Source organism: Eimeria necatrix, genomic scaffold (genome assembly GCF_000499385.1).
Source record: "Eimeria necatrix Houghton genomic scaffold, Enh_scaff43, whole genome shotgun sequence".
Taxonomy (NCBI): Eukaryota; Apicomplexa; class Conoidasida; order Eucoccidiorida; family Eimeriidae; genus Eimeria; species Eimeria necatrix.
This window is the reverse complement of record NW_013654802.1, coordinates 98,491-115,441: the sequence shown is the minus strand read 5'-3', so window position 1 is coordinate 115,441 and position 16,951 is coordinate 98,491. Positions and strand designations below refer to the sequence as shown.

Genomic DNA, 16,951 nt, shown 5'->3' with positions numbered 1-16,951 from the left:
CCATTCAACTGTTGAGCCTCACGCTGGCATGCAATCAATGCACATTTGATGATGTGCCTCCCGTAGTAAAACAAAATCGTGTGTGTCTGTCCATAACATAAGAATTTAGTTTATTTTAGTACAACCAGGACGGGCGTCTTGATTCCTAAAACAGGTGTCTAGGTACATTCATAGTGCGGTGCACGCATGTTGCTCATAGAGGCCTTCCTCGCGCTCAGCTGCGCTCAAGCACGATGAAATGTTTCCGCTTATGACTGAAATGTCAAACATGACTCTACCACAACGCCAATAAACATTACAGCCGACCGTGTTCCCAAGGAGGAACCTTCGCAGGTGGCGGATCAGACACACAGAGGAACATGGCTGCCGATGACAGAGAATATCTCTCCTTGGTGAGGGCTAAGCATTGGCAGCAATGCAGCTCCTGACCAGTAATATGGGAACTAAGCGAAAATGACTCTCATTTCAAAGCTTGGGCTGACTGTTTTCAGAAGGTTATGCGGCTTTCGCAGCCATCATGGGAGACTAACGTATGGCCATTTGTTTCTCTCCGCGACGTAGCGCGCGAAGATGCTGATGCACTGCAGGCTGCGACAGAGGAGGCGGTCAATGAGAAATGGCTATCGAGTGCTCATGCCCTGCTACTGCCAGTAACACAAGGGTAGGGCAGTAGCGTCGTCCATAGAAACATCAGCATATGAGGGATTTCGGAAGCCTCGGGAGCAATAAACACTAAAGAAAAGTGTAAGCGTCTCTCTTCTTTCTTCTTCCTGGTTAGGCGAGTCTTTAGTGGGGAAGTTTTCTCGGCATACCTCAATATTACGAACACATCAGCAGTTCAAGCCAACAACGTTAAGCTTCAGGTGCGTCCCACGCTCGCTGATTTTGCAGAGTTGTCTGAGCAGCAAGTACAAGTGTTGAACAGCTGCAATATCTTGTGTTGGCCTTTTTGTGAAGGTTGAGCTTTTCCTAGGGCGCTTCCGATATGTATTATTTGACAATTCTGAGGATCCTGTTTTAAGCTTGAATCCTGAAGATTCGTTCGACTGCACGATTCAGCACCAGCTTGAGGAGTCCGGAACATGCATGTAGGTTATTCGTCCGTGCACTGATTCAAGCTTAGAGACAGACGTAGAGAGAGAAGGCTCCGGTGAATTTGTTGTTTGTGCACATTGTCTCGCACTAGGCTCGTTTGCTCCATTTCACATTACATCGCTTCATCTGCGGAGCCGAAATCCTTCAAGAAGTCATTCAGATTTACTGCTCAGAGCCCATTCAAGGTTACCCATCGCATTGCGCACCTACAAGTAAGATTTTCGTAGCTTTTTCCAGCTTGTAGAAACGAAACATGCACGTGGAAAGGCATGCGTTTGCAACTAGCATGTGTCATTCTGTATTCCACTTTCCTGTTCTCAGGACAAAACAGTTGTTGAATGCACACTACTTAATGTATCTCAGCAGTTTGTTTTTCTGAATGAGGCCACAATACTGTGCGCCGAGGGTTTAGAATGCACCCGGCTCGATTGTTGTGCTCCTGCTTCAGAGTCGTAAGTTTTTGTGCTGTTGCGTTTTCGCTAACAATAGTTCGAATTTCCCTCCAGTGGTGGGTGCTTCTTGCCCGATGAAGTGGTAAAACAGCACATGCAAATTGGCAGCTCGTGTCCAGGAACGGATAGAGTCTTGCATGCTGGCTCTGCGCACAGATTCTGCAAAGGAATTCACAACTTTCGCCCTAAGGACTGTTTTACTGTACTCTTTGCGCTCTTTCCCACAAATCCTCAGCTGTTTTTGGAAGACCTAGCGAAGGTGGGACTGCCCACCTCGCTATTGTAGAATTGCGGGAATTCGTGACTTGCAAACTGACGACAAGATGACCGCGTGCGTGTGCTCTGTTCCAGCACGTGCCGAACTTGGGACAACTAACACTTCAATGGCGCACATCAACCGGGGGAGTTGGAACCTTAAGCGATTACTTGCTGACAAATGTGCCTCAGCCGATGCAGCCGCTTGAAGTCCGTCTAGCTTCATTTCCATCATCAGTGGAGGTAAGACGAGGAGCATTCAGTTCAAACTGGATGGTGCAGCTGAGCGTCAGCTGTTAGGTTTTTCGTAAGTTATTTGTTACTGCAGGTCGATCGGCCATTCCATGTGGAGTTAGAGGTCATCAACAGGCTTAACACGGCTCTGCAACTCGTGCTTAATGTCAAGCTTTCAGAACTCGAGCCGTTTGTCCTGGAAGGCCCAAGCCAGCTGGTAAATATTATGTTTCCCCTAAGTTCGCAATGTAAGCATTAGAGGATCCGTCGCGTCAAGATCCTGCAGTTCTTCTCATTATTCGTTCAGACGCTCGGACCCCTCGGCCCGCGGTCATCGAAGAGATTCGCCTTTGAATTGCTCTGTCTTGAGCCAGGTATGTTGCTTAGCTTGCGTTTTACTGCTCGCGCTCTGTCATACAGAAGACTTCGTGGCATGCCGTTTGCTTGGAGTACGGAGAAAGCAGCGTATCAGCGTACTTGCCTTGGTTATGCCCGCAGGATTCCATTCGCTAGGGGGCATTCAAGTGTGCGATTCCGCAACTCAGCAGCGTACGGGGATCAGTCCGCCATGTCACATATTAGCCTTCTAGATGCTAAAAATACTGAGGAGGAACTGACAGATTTTCATTTTTTCGTCAACAAAATGCTTTCACACGTCGCCGTGCTATCAGAGCACTTGCTTTGCAGCTTCACCAAATGCCGTTAGTAGCCCGGCTGGCAATGAGTGGCCAATAGGGTCTATTCTAGCAGTGAAAGACGCACACCTGACGTCTGAGCTAGGCTTTGCAATAGTGCAGACGCCAGGTATTCTCTCTGCACAGCTGCTTCTCGCGTCACACAGTCCAGGAATTACTTCCTGCTGCAAAGTGCGTTGGCGCCAGCCGAAGATCCAGCCTTCAAAACTGTAGACGCTCCTGGGGGCCTAAGTCCTGTTCATCTCCAGACATACCAGCAACCTTTCCCACCAACGACCAGTGCTCCGCTGCTTCATCTTCTAGCGCCTAAACAAGTTGCACCAAGAGGTGGAGACCAGCAGAATTTACCATATGCGCTGAAGCTGCTACATACAAGCAGTTGCTAGGTTGCCCATAGGCATTTACCTGTAATCTCACTGCTTGCTCCTTCTGCGCTGCGTCCTTCAGCTTCACGCTGACCGCCAATAGGCGAGCGCGCTGCCGGCGCAACTTCGACTTCCAAGCATCTTGAGCCTCAGGCTGAGCCGGGGCTAAAACTGCTGGCTCTGCTGCTTCTAGAGCCTGGCACAGAAACACGAGCCTAGATCTCTTGAAATTGTGGCCAACCCTGACATCAAACGCTTAGTACGACGGAGCGCTGAGGCATGGCGCATACCTTAAAGATATCATACAGAGACGAGTTTACAATCTGGGCACAGCTGTAGATTTGAGCAGCGCGAAGGGCGGCCGCCCGTCTTGGCGTCATGCCTTCGAGTTGCAACAGGTGCTGTAAGGCAGCTGAATCCCCGTGCTCTTCTCCACTTCCACCGGGACAATTATCTTTTCTCGATGGGTCCACTAGGGCCGAAGCCAGCGCTCCCGTGGGCGAACAGGCAAGCTTAAGTTTCCCCGCCAGCACAAAACATATTTCCGAAAGCGCTGCCCTGAAAATATCGCCCGCGAAAAAATTTCGGGAATCACGTTGCCGCTCGTGTGACACTAAGCAGTATTACGTTTCTGCTGATTCCGAAAACGCCTGCGTGCTGACTCTAATTTGGGAGGTGCTTAAAATCGCATGAGAGTAGAACGCACTCTTGAGGACGAAGGATGCGGAGGAAAGACGCAACAGTGGCGGCGACAAGCGCCCCTTGTGTTGCACATGTCATTAGTGCACTTCTGGTGACACCAAACCTGCGAATTTACACCGTTTAACAAGCCGTTTGGTTTACCTATGCTTATTAACCTGGGTAGTGCTAAGCGCTGCGGCTGCGTACAGTTTGCCTTGGCTGCCACTTGCCTGCGCATGGCGGACTCGTACGCTTCCCCTTCTCGGTATATCTCATGCAACAGCAGCGCATAATAAAAACGACGATGAACTTCTAAGTCTACGCGCTCTCGAAGTTGACTGAAACTTAGCCTGAAACAAGTTAACATATTGCACTATTTCAAATAGCACCACTTTCGGGACGTTCCAGAATAACTGTAGGCTAAACGTCCACTTCTAGCTACAGTAGAGGTATCAAACAACGCTTCCACTTCTAACCACAGTGGAGTTATGGGAAAGGGCAGGACCGCCAACCTTCCAGAAAGCAGGAGGTCAGCGGTATCATTTGTGCACCGGCGAGGTACTCCTTGCATTTTGACGGCCTCCCTGGAAATGAATCGCCTACGAATGCCCAGGGCGTCAGCAACTCGCCTGAATGCAACCACCTGCCACGAGACCCATCTGATACTTTGTTTTTGTGGAGTTCTGTAGCTCTTGCAAGTGCAAACGTCCGAGTCTTTAAAACGTGGCACCAGAAGTGATAAAAGCTCTTTGCAAAAGAAAAGCACGAACTCACCTGCAGCTCGAGTCAAGTCTGTCGTATACAGAGAGGTACGACTGCCAGTGTGGCTGTGTTTCGCCTCCAACAGCTACAGCAGCGATAAAGATGAGGTGAAGCTCCGTACACGCGCAAAGACCTGTAAAACCACAGGCTTCGAATAGCCAAGGATCTGTCTCTTTGCTTGCCAACTGTAGCTGTTTTACAAAGAGCACATTGGATCTGCACTTTGCAGCTTGATTCTGCAAAATCAACTTTGCTGACGGAAATGTAACTCTGACCTAGAACGCTCGCCTTGAATATGTCGGCAAACAGTTCAGCTGCTTCCCATGGTGCAAATCCTGCCTCAACCGCTGCTCCTCCCACTTCTGTTGTTGCGATCTGGCCCCCAATATCACTCCAAGTCACCGCCGTTTCACCCAGGTCAGTCACTATTGAGTTATCTTCGAGGTTATGTTTCCCATCCAGGTGCGTCGCCAATGCTTCAAGCCCACGGAAATGTAAGCGGACACTTGACGCAAATGCATCGCTTTCACCAAAGGCCGGCGTTAAATTCCTTTGACCAGTAGCGCCGGCCTTCCTAGCAAAACCGGTTGGCAAGACAGGTAAATTACCTGAAGGGGTCGCTGCTGCATTAATGACAAGTTGCTGAGCACTGCCCGAGGAGTCAGAAACAAGCCCTTCTCTGGCCTTCTCTTTGATTTCACACCCTTGCAGCATCCTGGCAAGAACTACAGGGGACCGCAAACAGGGATACTGCTGCAAGAGCAGCCTGCAAGCCGCCGATAAGCATGCCGAAGGAAAGGCGAGAGAGCGCAGCGGGTGCCTGTGTTTTTCATCAGCAGCTGCTACAACGCTAACTGACTTTTCTGACGCGACCTCCCAATCTGGTCTTCCTAGTGTGGTAGCCAAGAGTTGTGGGTTTGCCTCGGAAATCCCACATGAGCCAATGCAGCCCTTGATGCCGGTGGATTCGTCAGTGCGGCAGATGGGAAGACGCCCACTAGGCTCAGCTTCAATGAGATAGTACGTATGCAGGTAACGAGCGGCTTCGGCAGCTTCCCTAACGAGCAACGTATGCGGCTCCTGCCGAAACAGAGCGCAGCATGAAGGGGCTTAAGCTGTTTCTTACTGGACTCCACTTGCCACAAGCATGAATTCTGAGTGCCTCAAATACAACATTTTCCTGTCGATGACAAAACTCCTTTCCAAAGCAGTAGCCTGAGTACTCACAAAACGTACCTGGTGACCTCGAAGAGTGCAGCGCAGCAGAATAGCTGCAACGTCAACAAATGCACAGCTCGCCAAGCTCTTCGGAGTCTCCCTCCAACGACGGACTAGCGGCAGAAGCACATGTACGGCCTCGAGGAAAAAGCGGCAGAGGTGTTGTCCCCTCAGATTGGATGTCACCGCATTCACGCAGCACTTCGGGCTACAGCTTGCAGAGTCGGACATATCTGCCGAGGCTACGGCATCGAGCAGTTTCCGAACGTGTGGTAACGTCGTGGGTGAGCAAATCAGGTACGCGTCTCCTCTGTAAAGTAAGGAAGTGTCAAACGCACTCGGCTGCGCATAGAAGCATATGAACCTGTTCCAGAGGGTCCCTTGCGTTAGAGCCCTGCTGCTAGAGATACAATATTGCTGCACCACTTTGTCAGAAATTCTCAGTACTCTAGCTAGGTACCACAAGTGGCTCCAGAGAGTCCACTCTTAATTCCTGCATGAGCGAAACCCGTAAGCAAAAACTAGACTAGTTTCTGGAAAACAGCAACTGTAGGTTAAGCACTGCATCGCACTTGTGTTCAAGCCCCTTGCGACCGGCGCGACCAGCCATCTGGTGAAAACGACCCGCGGAGAGAAGCTCATCTCGTCCAAACTGAGTAAATCCAGCAATCGTACAGCCAAACAAAATGAACAGCGTCGTATAGCCAATAAAACGCCGTTGTGCTAGGCACAGGAAAAAGTTGCTGGCAGCTTTTCGTACGATCGGGGCCACGGCTAATAGAATGGCAGGATGAACAGCGCCATAACCACTTTTGCTGTCACAAGTTGGCACTGACGTATAAGTGTTATTTCTTGGACATACGCAGCGGATACGGGTTAAAACTAGTATACCAAGGGAATAAGTTGCGTACATGGGGTGCCCGAATTATGACGCGAGCAGCTGGTAAGTTGACGCCAAGAGCAAGCGTTGACGTGGCGCATAGCACATTCAAGTAGCCTTTGCGGTACCCCATCTCAAGTAACTCCCTTTCCTCCCCGCTTAGACCTAGCAGTGAAAACAGACGCGTGATGTGTTTAAATAGCCAACAGACTCGACAAAATGCTACAAATACACAGAACCGACTCACAAACTGGCACAAATGCATGAAGCATTAAGCTAAGTGAAGCAAACAGCAGGTAAGCAGACAGGGTGAGGAGAACTGAAAAGCAGAAGAGCATCCCTAACGGAAATAGGAGATTCAAATGTCAGCAGTTTCGAATTGAAAAGTCTTACCGGCATGGTGGTAAGCAACACCTTCACAGACTGCGGCAAGCATAGTAGTTGGAGGCAGAAGTGAGATCTGCTTCAGATGCCACTGCAGCTCTTCTCGTCCTTTAAGGTTCTGCGGCTCAACGTACAAATGGGGACTTTGGACCAGCAACTGCGCGAGCAAAGTGACCGGCATGGCGAGAAGCTCTTCCAGTGCTTCCAGATAAGCTTGCTTCTGCTCTTGCTGCAAGCGCCTCTTCTGCTCTTGGACGGCATCTGAAGCACTTTGTTGATTCTGGAGAAGCGGCTGCACAGCCGCTGGGTGTCTGAGCCTTCGCCTTTCGAGAAGAGCAGCAGTACGCTGCCTTAGCAGATCAGCCCAAGCCTCTGCTCGTCTGTAGAATGGCAGCGCTCTGCACGTTCTCAGAAGCAGGGACTCTACCAAGAAGTACTCATTGCCCGAACGAAAACACTTCCTTGTGCGTGAGCAAATGTGGAGGCAGCTACACTTTACCAGCAGTTGCATATGCAAGGCCACTTCCTTGTGCGTGAGCAAATGTGGAGGCAGCTACACTTTACCAGCAGTTGCATATGCAAGGCCTATCAAGCGATAAGGGTCTCTCACTTCGCAAGGAAACTGGCAGTGCGGGCTGTCCACTCCTGCGTGGGGCAAAAAATGATGACTTTGCGGCCTTCTCGCAAAATTTCCCATGTCAGTGCCCCGAGATGCTCGGCATCCGCCTGCCATCCAGCGCGAAGTCCCACGGTAGTTGCGGCTGCTTTTGAGTGCCGCGAAGGGTCTTCTTCACGTCCTGGTGAGGACAGCACTGACGAGTCGGCGTCGGGCTGTTCTCTCAGGAAACGCAGAGCAGAAGCAGCTATGGAAGCATGCCCACCACTTGAGTCGGGTGTGTGCTCCAAGGTGGAAGGCAAAAGTCCTGCTGTTGCAGCGGCGCAGGCAGCAGCGGCTGCTCGCACGGCACGTGCTGCAGCGCAAGTTGCGGCATCCCCAACAGGAAGCAAAGAGAGAGATCCACCATGCAACTTGCGTGCTAGCTGTAGTCCCGATGCCTTGTCCCACGAAAACACCTGCAGAAACCACCAGCAAGCATATGAAATGCGTCGTAATGAAAGCTCCCATTCCACGTCCCTAAGCAGCACCGTTTCCATAATGCTCCTCAGAGTCCCCCGGAGATGTTGTATATTCTGCACTCGCATTTGGGTCATGTATTAAGACGAATTGTAATCCTATTATACTTGGAAAAGCGTTGTTGCAGCGGCAGCAGCTACCAAAGATGGCCTGACCTCTGGACCAACTTTCACGAAGATGTCCAGAGGGGACGGCCGCTCGTCAGTTACAAATAATTCAGCGTTGAGCCAATCCGCAATCTGTGAGGAACAGCAGACCAGCTTTACATCGCGGCAGGTAAGCTAGCGCAGCATAGGATGCATGACTGACGCCGAATACGACTCCAATTTGAAACTACAAAGCGCGCGCCATTAAGTGTGGCAGCGCACCTGGCGAGCGTTCGGTAAGGTAGCGGACATTCCGATCAGTTGAATACGCCTCTTAAGACTTTCGTTAAGAAACAGTAGTTTCGCTAAAACCATCTCGAGCAGATGCCCTCTCTGGGGATCTCCAACGAAGTGAAGCTCATCCACGCAAACGAGGCCAACTGGAAAGTCTTCTCCTACGACTGCCATTCGGCAGTGCAAGCTTTCCCACCACTCATTTGCCCATGATCCACTCTCATCCTGCGCTGAAGGCGGCAAACTTGTTTCTGGCACCTCACATTTAACCACTGCCTTGGAAACTTCGTCCGGGACATCAGCAGTTGCGACTTCGGGGACCAGCAGATCCAGAACAAGCCTATAAAAACACACTTGAGATCCTAAACTACGCATATCAAGTTTTCAGGAGCAGTTTCAGCCTGAAATGACACTGAGTTCGCTTAGAATGAAAAAATATCAGAAGAAGGCTTTCAGTCATATCGCAAGCTGCTCTGGCCGTCAGAGAGTCTAGGGAGTGATGACATGCCTGTTAATAATCATGTTTGCCTTCTCGAGCGTGCAGACAGCCACGTCTACTCCAGCATACCAGTTGGAAGCCGCATCTGATAGCTCAAAAGCATGTTTCAGCAGCAAGGATTGCTCTTGATATTTGTTGCTGGTAGTGTGTGCCATCCCCAGACACTTAAGGGGCAACAAAAGTGCACAAGGGCCAGTCGCGCTGAAGGCGCATTTCAGATCCGCTCCTGTCTTTTCACTTTGATGTTCTTCGGTATCATCCAGCATCTACAACTATGCCATCTTTTTCCATCTCCTTTAAGTACTGGAATCGTGGGCGTCTGCAGTACTCTTGCGGCTCACTTGCTCCTGCATGAAAAGCTTCGACGCGCAGCGTCAATGGGCCCAGTAGCTGGCGAAGATGCTGGGCTTTCTCCGCGCAAAGGGAGACATGTGGCACAATCACCAAGGAGCGCACGCCTTCGAAGAGCAGGCGTCTGTAACGCAACACCAAGTATGAAGACTGGCTGCTAGACCTTACGCCATTTTTGACTAGACTTTACGCTCCATTGCACTTTGCAGATTTGCAGATCCTAAACCACGCGCCGCTTGTACAAAAGTGTTCTTCACTACCATGGATTTCCTACTTTCGAAGTTCTGAATTCCTGTTTTCGTCTGCCTACCTGGCAAGGAGCACTTCGGCCACTAGACTCTTCCCACCAGATGTAGGGGCACAGTAGATAAGAGATCTCCACGCAGGCGCTTCAGTGCCTGAATAAATTGTACCCCAACATACATACACCGAAAACGCACAATAGTGCTTAAGGAAAAGTACGATTGCTGGTGGAGAATATAGGGAACCTCCTAGCGTGCCGAGCCACACTAGCAACGCGTAGAGTTCGCTCCAAAAGTTGAAGGGAGCTGCATCTGTTAGCTCCCTCCGACTGCATCTTACCCTCCGTGAACGTGGAGTGGCCTTTTTTTGGAAGCGCAAGATGCAAACAGTGAGCTTGCCACGGATACAGGCTGTCGACCCCAAGGGAGGCATAAGCCCTGCAACAAAAACGTGAAGGAGACGTGATCATGAGATTTTCTGCAATAGTAGGCGTGCATGTTTCGTTCAAAGGCCCCCGCGAAATGGAGCTTGCCTGATGAGAGGAGGTGGGAGGCACCAGTGCCGAAGATCTAGGTTGCTGCTTGTCCTGGCTGTCAATGAATAAGGCGCAATACTCTCGGGGATTTCTATACGGCTCCCCTTCCCACGAACTGCAAAATCCAGTCAGTTCAGTCATCAGAACCAAAGCCGATCCTACAGGAGCATTTATACTGTCGCCCGCTAATAATGCGGTACAGGGAGCTATTTGGGAATTTGCAGATACACGACCACACTCCAGTGCAAATATCCAAATAGGTTCAGACATGAATTAGCAAATGTGCCGATAAAAGCGCACACCCAAGAAAGTGCGAGGATATATCATAAAAAGAGCAAATGGCTGTAACCGCGAAAACTGTATTTGAACCGGATATGAATGAGCGTTTCATATCAGTCAAGATAGTAGCTCATATCGAGCTGTGAAGCAGCCTCATAAAGCAGTTGGCTAAGCTGCTACGAGAGGAGCAACCTGTTAAAAGCCCGCTGCAAGCTAAAGCGGCCTTTACTAGAGCACCAGTCCCGAAATCGTCAAGCTGCGCGTCGGATGATGCAAACTTGTGAAGTCTACTGTCTAGTTACATGGCAGCTATTCAGCAAAATCCAGAGCACCGGCACTGCAGCGGAGCTTTATCTATGCGACGAGCTGCTGGTGGCAAACGCCTAGCTATCCATTCGGATATCTTGCCAGCGTGCTTGGCAGTGATGGCACGCATAAAAGTCGTTAGCATGAGTGCTTGGCTGTTCGTACAATCACACCGTCCGCCCGATGCATCGATGTATACGCATGCATGGAGTCAAAATTATCAAAAATTATCACAAAAAAGCCCTGTGTCCCTTGGCACATATGCCCAGTGCGTGCAACTAAATGCGCCTATTTGGGTAAAACTACACGATTACAAACCCAAACACACAAATAACTACAAATGATTCTATGCCTTGCCCCCTTCTAACTTGTCATAGAGACCCCTTGTAAACTGCGTACCGCGGATGCCTGCAGCAGTGAGTGTTGCTTCATCTCGCTGGGCAGCGTGGTAGCTATGCGGCTGAGAGTGTTGCATGCAAAACAAACGCGCAAACGTATTGATCATATGCCCCGGTATTCAATGCGGTACTGATGAAGCGTCGGCTGTGAATAAGCATAAACTAGAGTGTGTGAAAAAGGCTGAGCCAAAGTATTCGACTGCGAAGTGGGTGTGGCAGCTCGTTGCACTCGATTGCGAAGATGAGCCTCAAAAGCAAAAAACTGCTGAGGGCATTGCAGGAGATTTTGCGGTTCTTACCTTGCCCACAACTTCACCATCCAGTGTTACGAAGACGGCTTCCTTTGAATTCCCTCCTACGCTCACGCTCCGCCATACGCCGACTCTAGAGGGCGACAGAAACAGATACGCAATCTAAGATTTCCACAAGACACTGCCCGCGGAGCTGCCGCTTTGTGCAGACATGTACATGAGATGCCGCTTTGCGGCGGAAAGCTACAGCAGTGCATAGAAGTACCTTCTCAGAGGATTCATGCCTGGTGGAGGAGGCTTCGTGGGTCGAGGCAGTGGCCTGCGCTGAGCTCGAGCAGCTCCCGGTAGTAGCCATGTCAGGGACGGCTGAGGTTTCTCTCTTGTCCTGATTTCCCTTTTCTTCAGTGACTTGCCCTCGTCTTGCCGGTGCGTTTGCTTCCGCTTCCTCTTTCGAGCTGGCGCTTTTACCGCCTCGGCCTGAAGCCGATCGTCTACATTTTCGTCCATTTGCTGCGCCCCACTATGACAGCGTGAAGATGCTCCTCACTATGAGCCCTCACACAAAGCAAGGTCTGTGCAAGGCAGACAGAACGGTTCATCTTGTTCAGGAAGAACGAGTGTTGAAGGAGGTGAGCTCAACACAGATCACCATTAGCCTTCAGAAGGCCGCATAGCCTCCCAAGAGCGGAAGAATGTGCCAAAGGAGGCATATTGCCATTTTTAATTCGACGGATTGCGTCAAAGACTAAAGCTTGTTTAGGGATGTGGCCATTTTCAAAGTCTTTGTCATGCAGGGGCCCTTCAAGTGCCAAATGGCTTTCTTGAGCCGACTATTCCACTAAGTAAATTCGCCTCATGTCATTTTTTCTTCGGGTTCACATCATTAAGCAATTGTTTTGCAATTTTTTCAGTGATTACGCACTTTTATCTACCTTCTTCAAAGTTGTGTGCCATGCGTCCCCCCAAGCCCACTGGGGCCTCGTGCTGTCTCCAGGCGGCTCCTGCTGTACGTGCTTCTTCTATATAAGAGGAGAAACAGCCGCAAAACATTGTTATTTAGAGCTAAGGCACGTATTCGATATTAGGACAAATTTGCTTCTCTTCTGACCCTGTTGGGCTTTACTGCTTACCGGGACACAACAGTTTTGGCCAGCGTCAAGACTGTAGTGCTTGTGCACAAAGAAGCGCTAACGCTCCCTTCATTTCTTTTTTGCGTTGGGTCCCGTATGTCTAATGACCGGCAGGGATGCGGAATCGCCATCCGGCAGCCGTGGCGCGAAACAAGTGTACGTGGAGATGAACAGCGTAAGCAGGAAAAGGAGATGAACTAACGGCATAACGGGACTCAATACAGTGCCGCATAGGAATACCTCATCTTTATCGGCCCGGTTTGTATGGTTCTGCTAACCGTTTCTGCCCTTCCTGACTGACTTCAGGCGGCCGGCGCCATCGAGCGCATCGTTGATTCTCCAACAGGACAGCATATACAGTTAACACAAGGGCAACGAGAAGCTGCCGCTGCCGCTGTCCAATTTGGTTCTGCGGGAGAATCGAATCATGTGAGATTTTTGCCACTGTCTGGAAGAGCAGGCCTGTCATGATTATTCATGAACATTGTTGAAGAGCAACTCGCAAGTGAACGTGCGATCTTGTGACTGTGTCACTGACTTGCATTGTACAGGGCCAAATGCGTTTTGAATTGACGCTCGATGAAGTTTCTTGCTCTCTTCCTCCCTGTAGCAGCACGTTGGGCCGTTTGCCCATTGTGTCTTCCTTGTGCCGGGTTGACTGGAGAGCTCTATTAGGCACAGGCAAACTCAAGCGCTTAGACCCCAAGCCGCTGGAGCCCGTGCTTTACCCATTGTCTACTGTTTTGCATTCCGGTGAGTTGTTGAGGAACTGGTATGACTGTTCATGACTTCACGTGCTGGGCGCGCCACAGAAGCAGCCCTCAACAGCAATTTTCGTCTTGGTCTTGGAGTAACTTTATTCTTTTCCTGTGAAAGTGGAACAACGTGCAGCCAAAGTGTGATCCGCGCAGTAAATATGGGGCGGGGGTGTTCTTCGCAGGGTCGCTAGTGGCTATAATGGGGCCGAGCGGTTGTGGAAAAACTACATTGATGAGCATTATATCTGGGCGTGCTAGTTTGGCTCATTCTGGCCGTGTGGCTATAAATGGAAGGCCTCGCACGAAAGAATTTGACCGGGTTGGCAACGGCTCTTTTCGCGAGTGTCACTGCAGGCAGCATCCGTGATTGGCTATTCCCGTTTCTGTGCACTCTTGCTTGTTAATAGTGAAACATGGGTAGCCAACACTCATTATAGTCACCCTTTAATTTAATTGGCTACATAAAGTGTTCTTTGCTCCGTGGCTCCTGTATTTGGCTGCAGTTTTCTTCATATGTGACGCAAGACGACATCTACGATGGCAACGAGAAAGTCATTGAGTGCCTCCAGTTCTCCTACCGCCTGCGCAAAGCAGTGCCACGAGAGTGGACCCGTGAAGAGAGACGTACCCAAGAGGCAGAATCTGTACAGCGAATCCTTGACCTGTTGGGACTTGCCGAGGTGCAACAAAGCAAAGTGGGCAACAGCTTGAAGCGCGGAATATCTGGAGGGCAGAAGCGGCGTTTGAGCCTTGGCATTGGTGAGCTCACAACTACGCATTGCAGAAACTCATTGAGTGCAAGGCTGGGTCACGAGCAAGCTGCGGAGCACTGTATTGGTGGGACTACAGGGGAATCAAGACCCACGCTTTTTTTTTGTGGAGCTTAGTATCTCCGGCTATAATCAGCTGTCTGCAGCTGCCCTGTGTGAACGTGCTTCTTAGGCCTTATGAGTGATGCGAAGATCCTGCTGTGCGACGAACCGACAACTGGCCTCTCCGCTGCAGACGCGCGATTGGTTGTTCATGCCCTGCGACGGCTCAGTGTTGAGTGCGGCGTGGCAGTGCTGGCGGTTATTCATCAACCATCCCACTCTATTATGCAGTGCTTTGATCAGCTTTTGTTGCTGAGCCACGATGGACGCTGCGTCTACAACGGCCGCGTGGATGCGGCGCTGCAGTACTTCAGTGCCTTGGGGTTTCCATGTCCCCCACATCAAAACCCTGCCGACTTTTACCTAGACCTTGTTTCGCAGAACAGCGAACACGCCGAAACGCTGGCGGATTTCTATGATGCTTTGATGAGGCCCTTAGTCCAATCGAGAGTCGAGCTCGCCTACGAGTGCCCGCCACCGCCACTAAACAATAACGTTCGTTTTTACTCAAGCTGCAATCACTCATGTTTCCAGTCAAGCTATTAAATCTGGACGAATATAGGCAGTACTAAGTGAATATTCTTGCTAAAACTAAGTGAATATATGAGCGTGAGCAGCTGTGTGTTCTTCGCAGGTCGATGGAATGGAACTGGCTGGTCCATATGTCCAGTTCAAAGAGGTGGGGAGGCGCGCATTTCGCCTGTGGTTGAGGGATCGTTCAACTCTAATGGCAATCATGGGCGACTCTGTCGTCCAAGGACTGGTGATTGGGGCGGTGTTTTTCGGTGTTCGAAGCCGTGCATCCATGTATTATCAGTTATCAGCCCTTTTCCTGATGATTCTGAGCCTCATGGCCTCGTCCCTATGGACTGTGCCGCTTTATGTTCAGCAAAAAGCACAGTATCGAGTGGAAGTTGAGGATGGGTACTATTCGCCCATCCCTTACATGTTCGCGACATCCCTTGTAGCAAATTTCTTCGTATTAGTGGGAGATGCAGTGCTTGTCACTATAATGTGGCTTCTATTTGGGTTCCAGTTCGTTCCCTTGTTGGCATGCTATCTAGTTGGATCGCTTGGATTCGTCATATGCGACGTAGTGACTGCCATCTGTTCTTTGGCGAGCAAGTCGTTTGCGGAGGCAAATGCCTCTGCAACCCTCATGTTCACATTGTTGATGTTTGTCAACGGATTTACAACAAATCCTAAGACGTTACCTACAGGCATAGGCTGGATTGCATACTTGAGCCCATTCTTTCTGGTATTCGAGGCTTTGGCCATTTGTATCCTCGAGGCTAACGAGTTTCAGGAAGATCCCCCAGAAGCCAGCAGGACTCTGCTCATGCACACGAAGGAAGAAGTCTACCAAACGTTTGGTATTGCAGGTCGAGCCTACGGAAACACAGGCAGTGCAATCCAGTGGATGTTGGTGGTTGACTTCGTGCTCCTCCTGGGTTTGATGGCTATTTCGAAGTGCCTTGTTTTTACGTTGCAAGCAACGGTCTTTTTGCCCAAGCGCTACAAAAGCGAGCCAGCCCAGAAGCAGAGGAGCATCTTGTCGCTGTTAAGATGTTGGCTACCAAAATTTCAACGAACATAATTTTTTTGAAGGGTTGGCCTTGGCCTCAACCGTTTGTTGGATGGAACACTACAAAAGTATGAGAATTCAGTTTTGCAGTCAGTGGCAACCACACTTATGGCCCGGTCTTGCTTCTGTAATATTGCTTGGTAGTTTGGGTGCAACACATTTAGTTCGTGTGCAAGGCAAGCTGCTCTGCGAACCTTATCTTGCAGAGCGTAGAGGCGCCCACCCATTAGAGTAGGGGACAAGCCCACTGTTTATGTACTAGCCTCGTTGCATTCATTCTTTTCGCATTTCCATCGAGTGTCGCACTGCATTCTTGTGGGAAAGAGCACACCATATTTCCACACTGATGTGCAGGATGATTTGCAGTGGAAGCTAGATTTTACTAGTTGCTCACTACCGGTCTTAACAATGAAAGGCACTCATAAAATCGCTGGTTGCTAAGCTGGCTTTGCAGTGTAATTCTTCATGTGGTAGTCTTCTCTGTACCACGGTGATTGTCAGGTCGCATCCATCCCTGATTTGTTTGGCGCAGCAGGAGCTCCCAGCTTCTCCAGTGTACATTCAATTTCAGAATCTTTAAAGGAAGTGGGCAACCAAGAAGTGAAGTTTCTTTTCTGGAGGCACATCATTTAATGTGCTTGCTATGTGACTGGCCAGTTTGCTGGCAGATTCAGTATTCTGGCAGCTTCGCAATTTTGCCACGCGGCAGAATTTAAAAAATAAGCTCGGGAAGAAGACAAAATGCTTGTGAACACAATAGACGCATTGCAGTATTCTTGTCTTTAGTAGCTCATAATTTTACATAATTATTACTTGATGTTGCTCTCCTTACTGCTTCGAAAGGGATCGATATCTCGTAAAACGAATTTACGCGCAGCAAAGGGAAAGTACAGTGAAGTGCCAGCCTGCTTCTAAGTCTGCCTTGCCTCTACAGCAGTTGATGCCACATCCGTCCTTTTAAAACTGATTCTAATGATGCAATATAGAGCCTCTCCTATCCTCAAGCAGCATAAGCAAGCCTCATAAACAGAAGGATACTCGGCAAACCAAATAGTAGACCCCTCAAAAGTCAGAGCAGATTATGTGAACTTTTACACTGTGCTGGTAATGCGAGTACGCCCTTCAGCAAGACACATTCATAATAACGTGTTTTTGATGGCCGGAGCCTTCTGCTCAGCAAGGCCCAAAAGGAAAAGCGCGGCCACCGC

The 16,951-nt window shown here is 49.9% G+C and overlaps 3 protein-coding genes across 3 annotated transcripts; 2 read left to right on the top strand and 1 right to left on the bottom strand.

Annotated features, from left to right (window-relative positions):
* Positions 1–359: 359 nt before the first annotated feature.
* Positions 360–2,295, top strand: ENH_00054170 (DUF974-domain-containing protein, related; the record flags this gene model as incomplete). The annotated part of the gene is made up of 9 exons (XM_013583756.1): positions 360–392; positions 492–661; positions 779–863; positions 958–1,088; positions 1,187–1,307; positions 1,417–1,490; positions 1,704–1,806; positions 1,899–2,045; positions 2,131–2,295. The coding sequence occupies 9 exons, from the start codon at positions 360–362 to the stop codon at positions 2,293–2,295; spliced, it is 1,029 nt and encodes a 342-aa protein (XP_013439210.1).
* A 637-nt stretch (positions 2,296–2,932) lies between these two features.
* Positions 2,933–9,190, bottom strand: ENH_00054160 (DNA polymerase theta, putative; the record flags this gene model as incomplete). Its single annotated transcript, XM_013583755.1, has 16 exons — positions 2,933–3,037; positions 3,137–3,292; positions 3,387–3,654; positions 3,954–4,127; positions 4,254–4,406; positions 4,552–4,672; positions 4,815–5,015; positions 5,148–5,619; positions 5,776–6,067; positions 6,330–6,409; positions 6,669–6,802; positions 7,031–7,419; positions 7,632–8,095; positions 8,312–8,395; positions 8,525–8,876; positions 9,105–9,190. 16 exons carry the CDS (start codon positions 9,188–9,190, stop codon positions 2,933–2,935), a joined length of 3,531 nt encoding a protein of 1,176 aa, XP_013439209.1.
* Positions 9,191–12,631: 3,441 nt separating this feature from the next.
* On the top strand, positions 12,632–15,755 carry ENH_00054150 (ABC transporter, putative; the record flags this gene model as incomplete). Its single annotated transcript, XM_013583754.1, has 7 exons — positions 12,632–12,703; positions 12,835–12,957; positions 13,080–13,281; positions 13,469–13,605; positions 13,790–14,045; positions 14,229–14,653; positions 14,793–15,755. 7 exons carry the CDS (start codon positions 12,632–12,634, stop codon positions 15,753–15,755), a joined length of 2,178 nt encoding a protein of 725 aa, XP_013439208.1.
* Between the last annotated feature and the right edge of the window lie 1,196 nt (positions 15,756–16,951).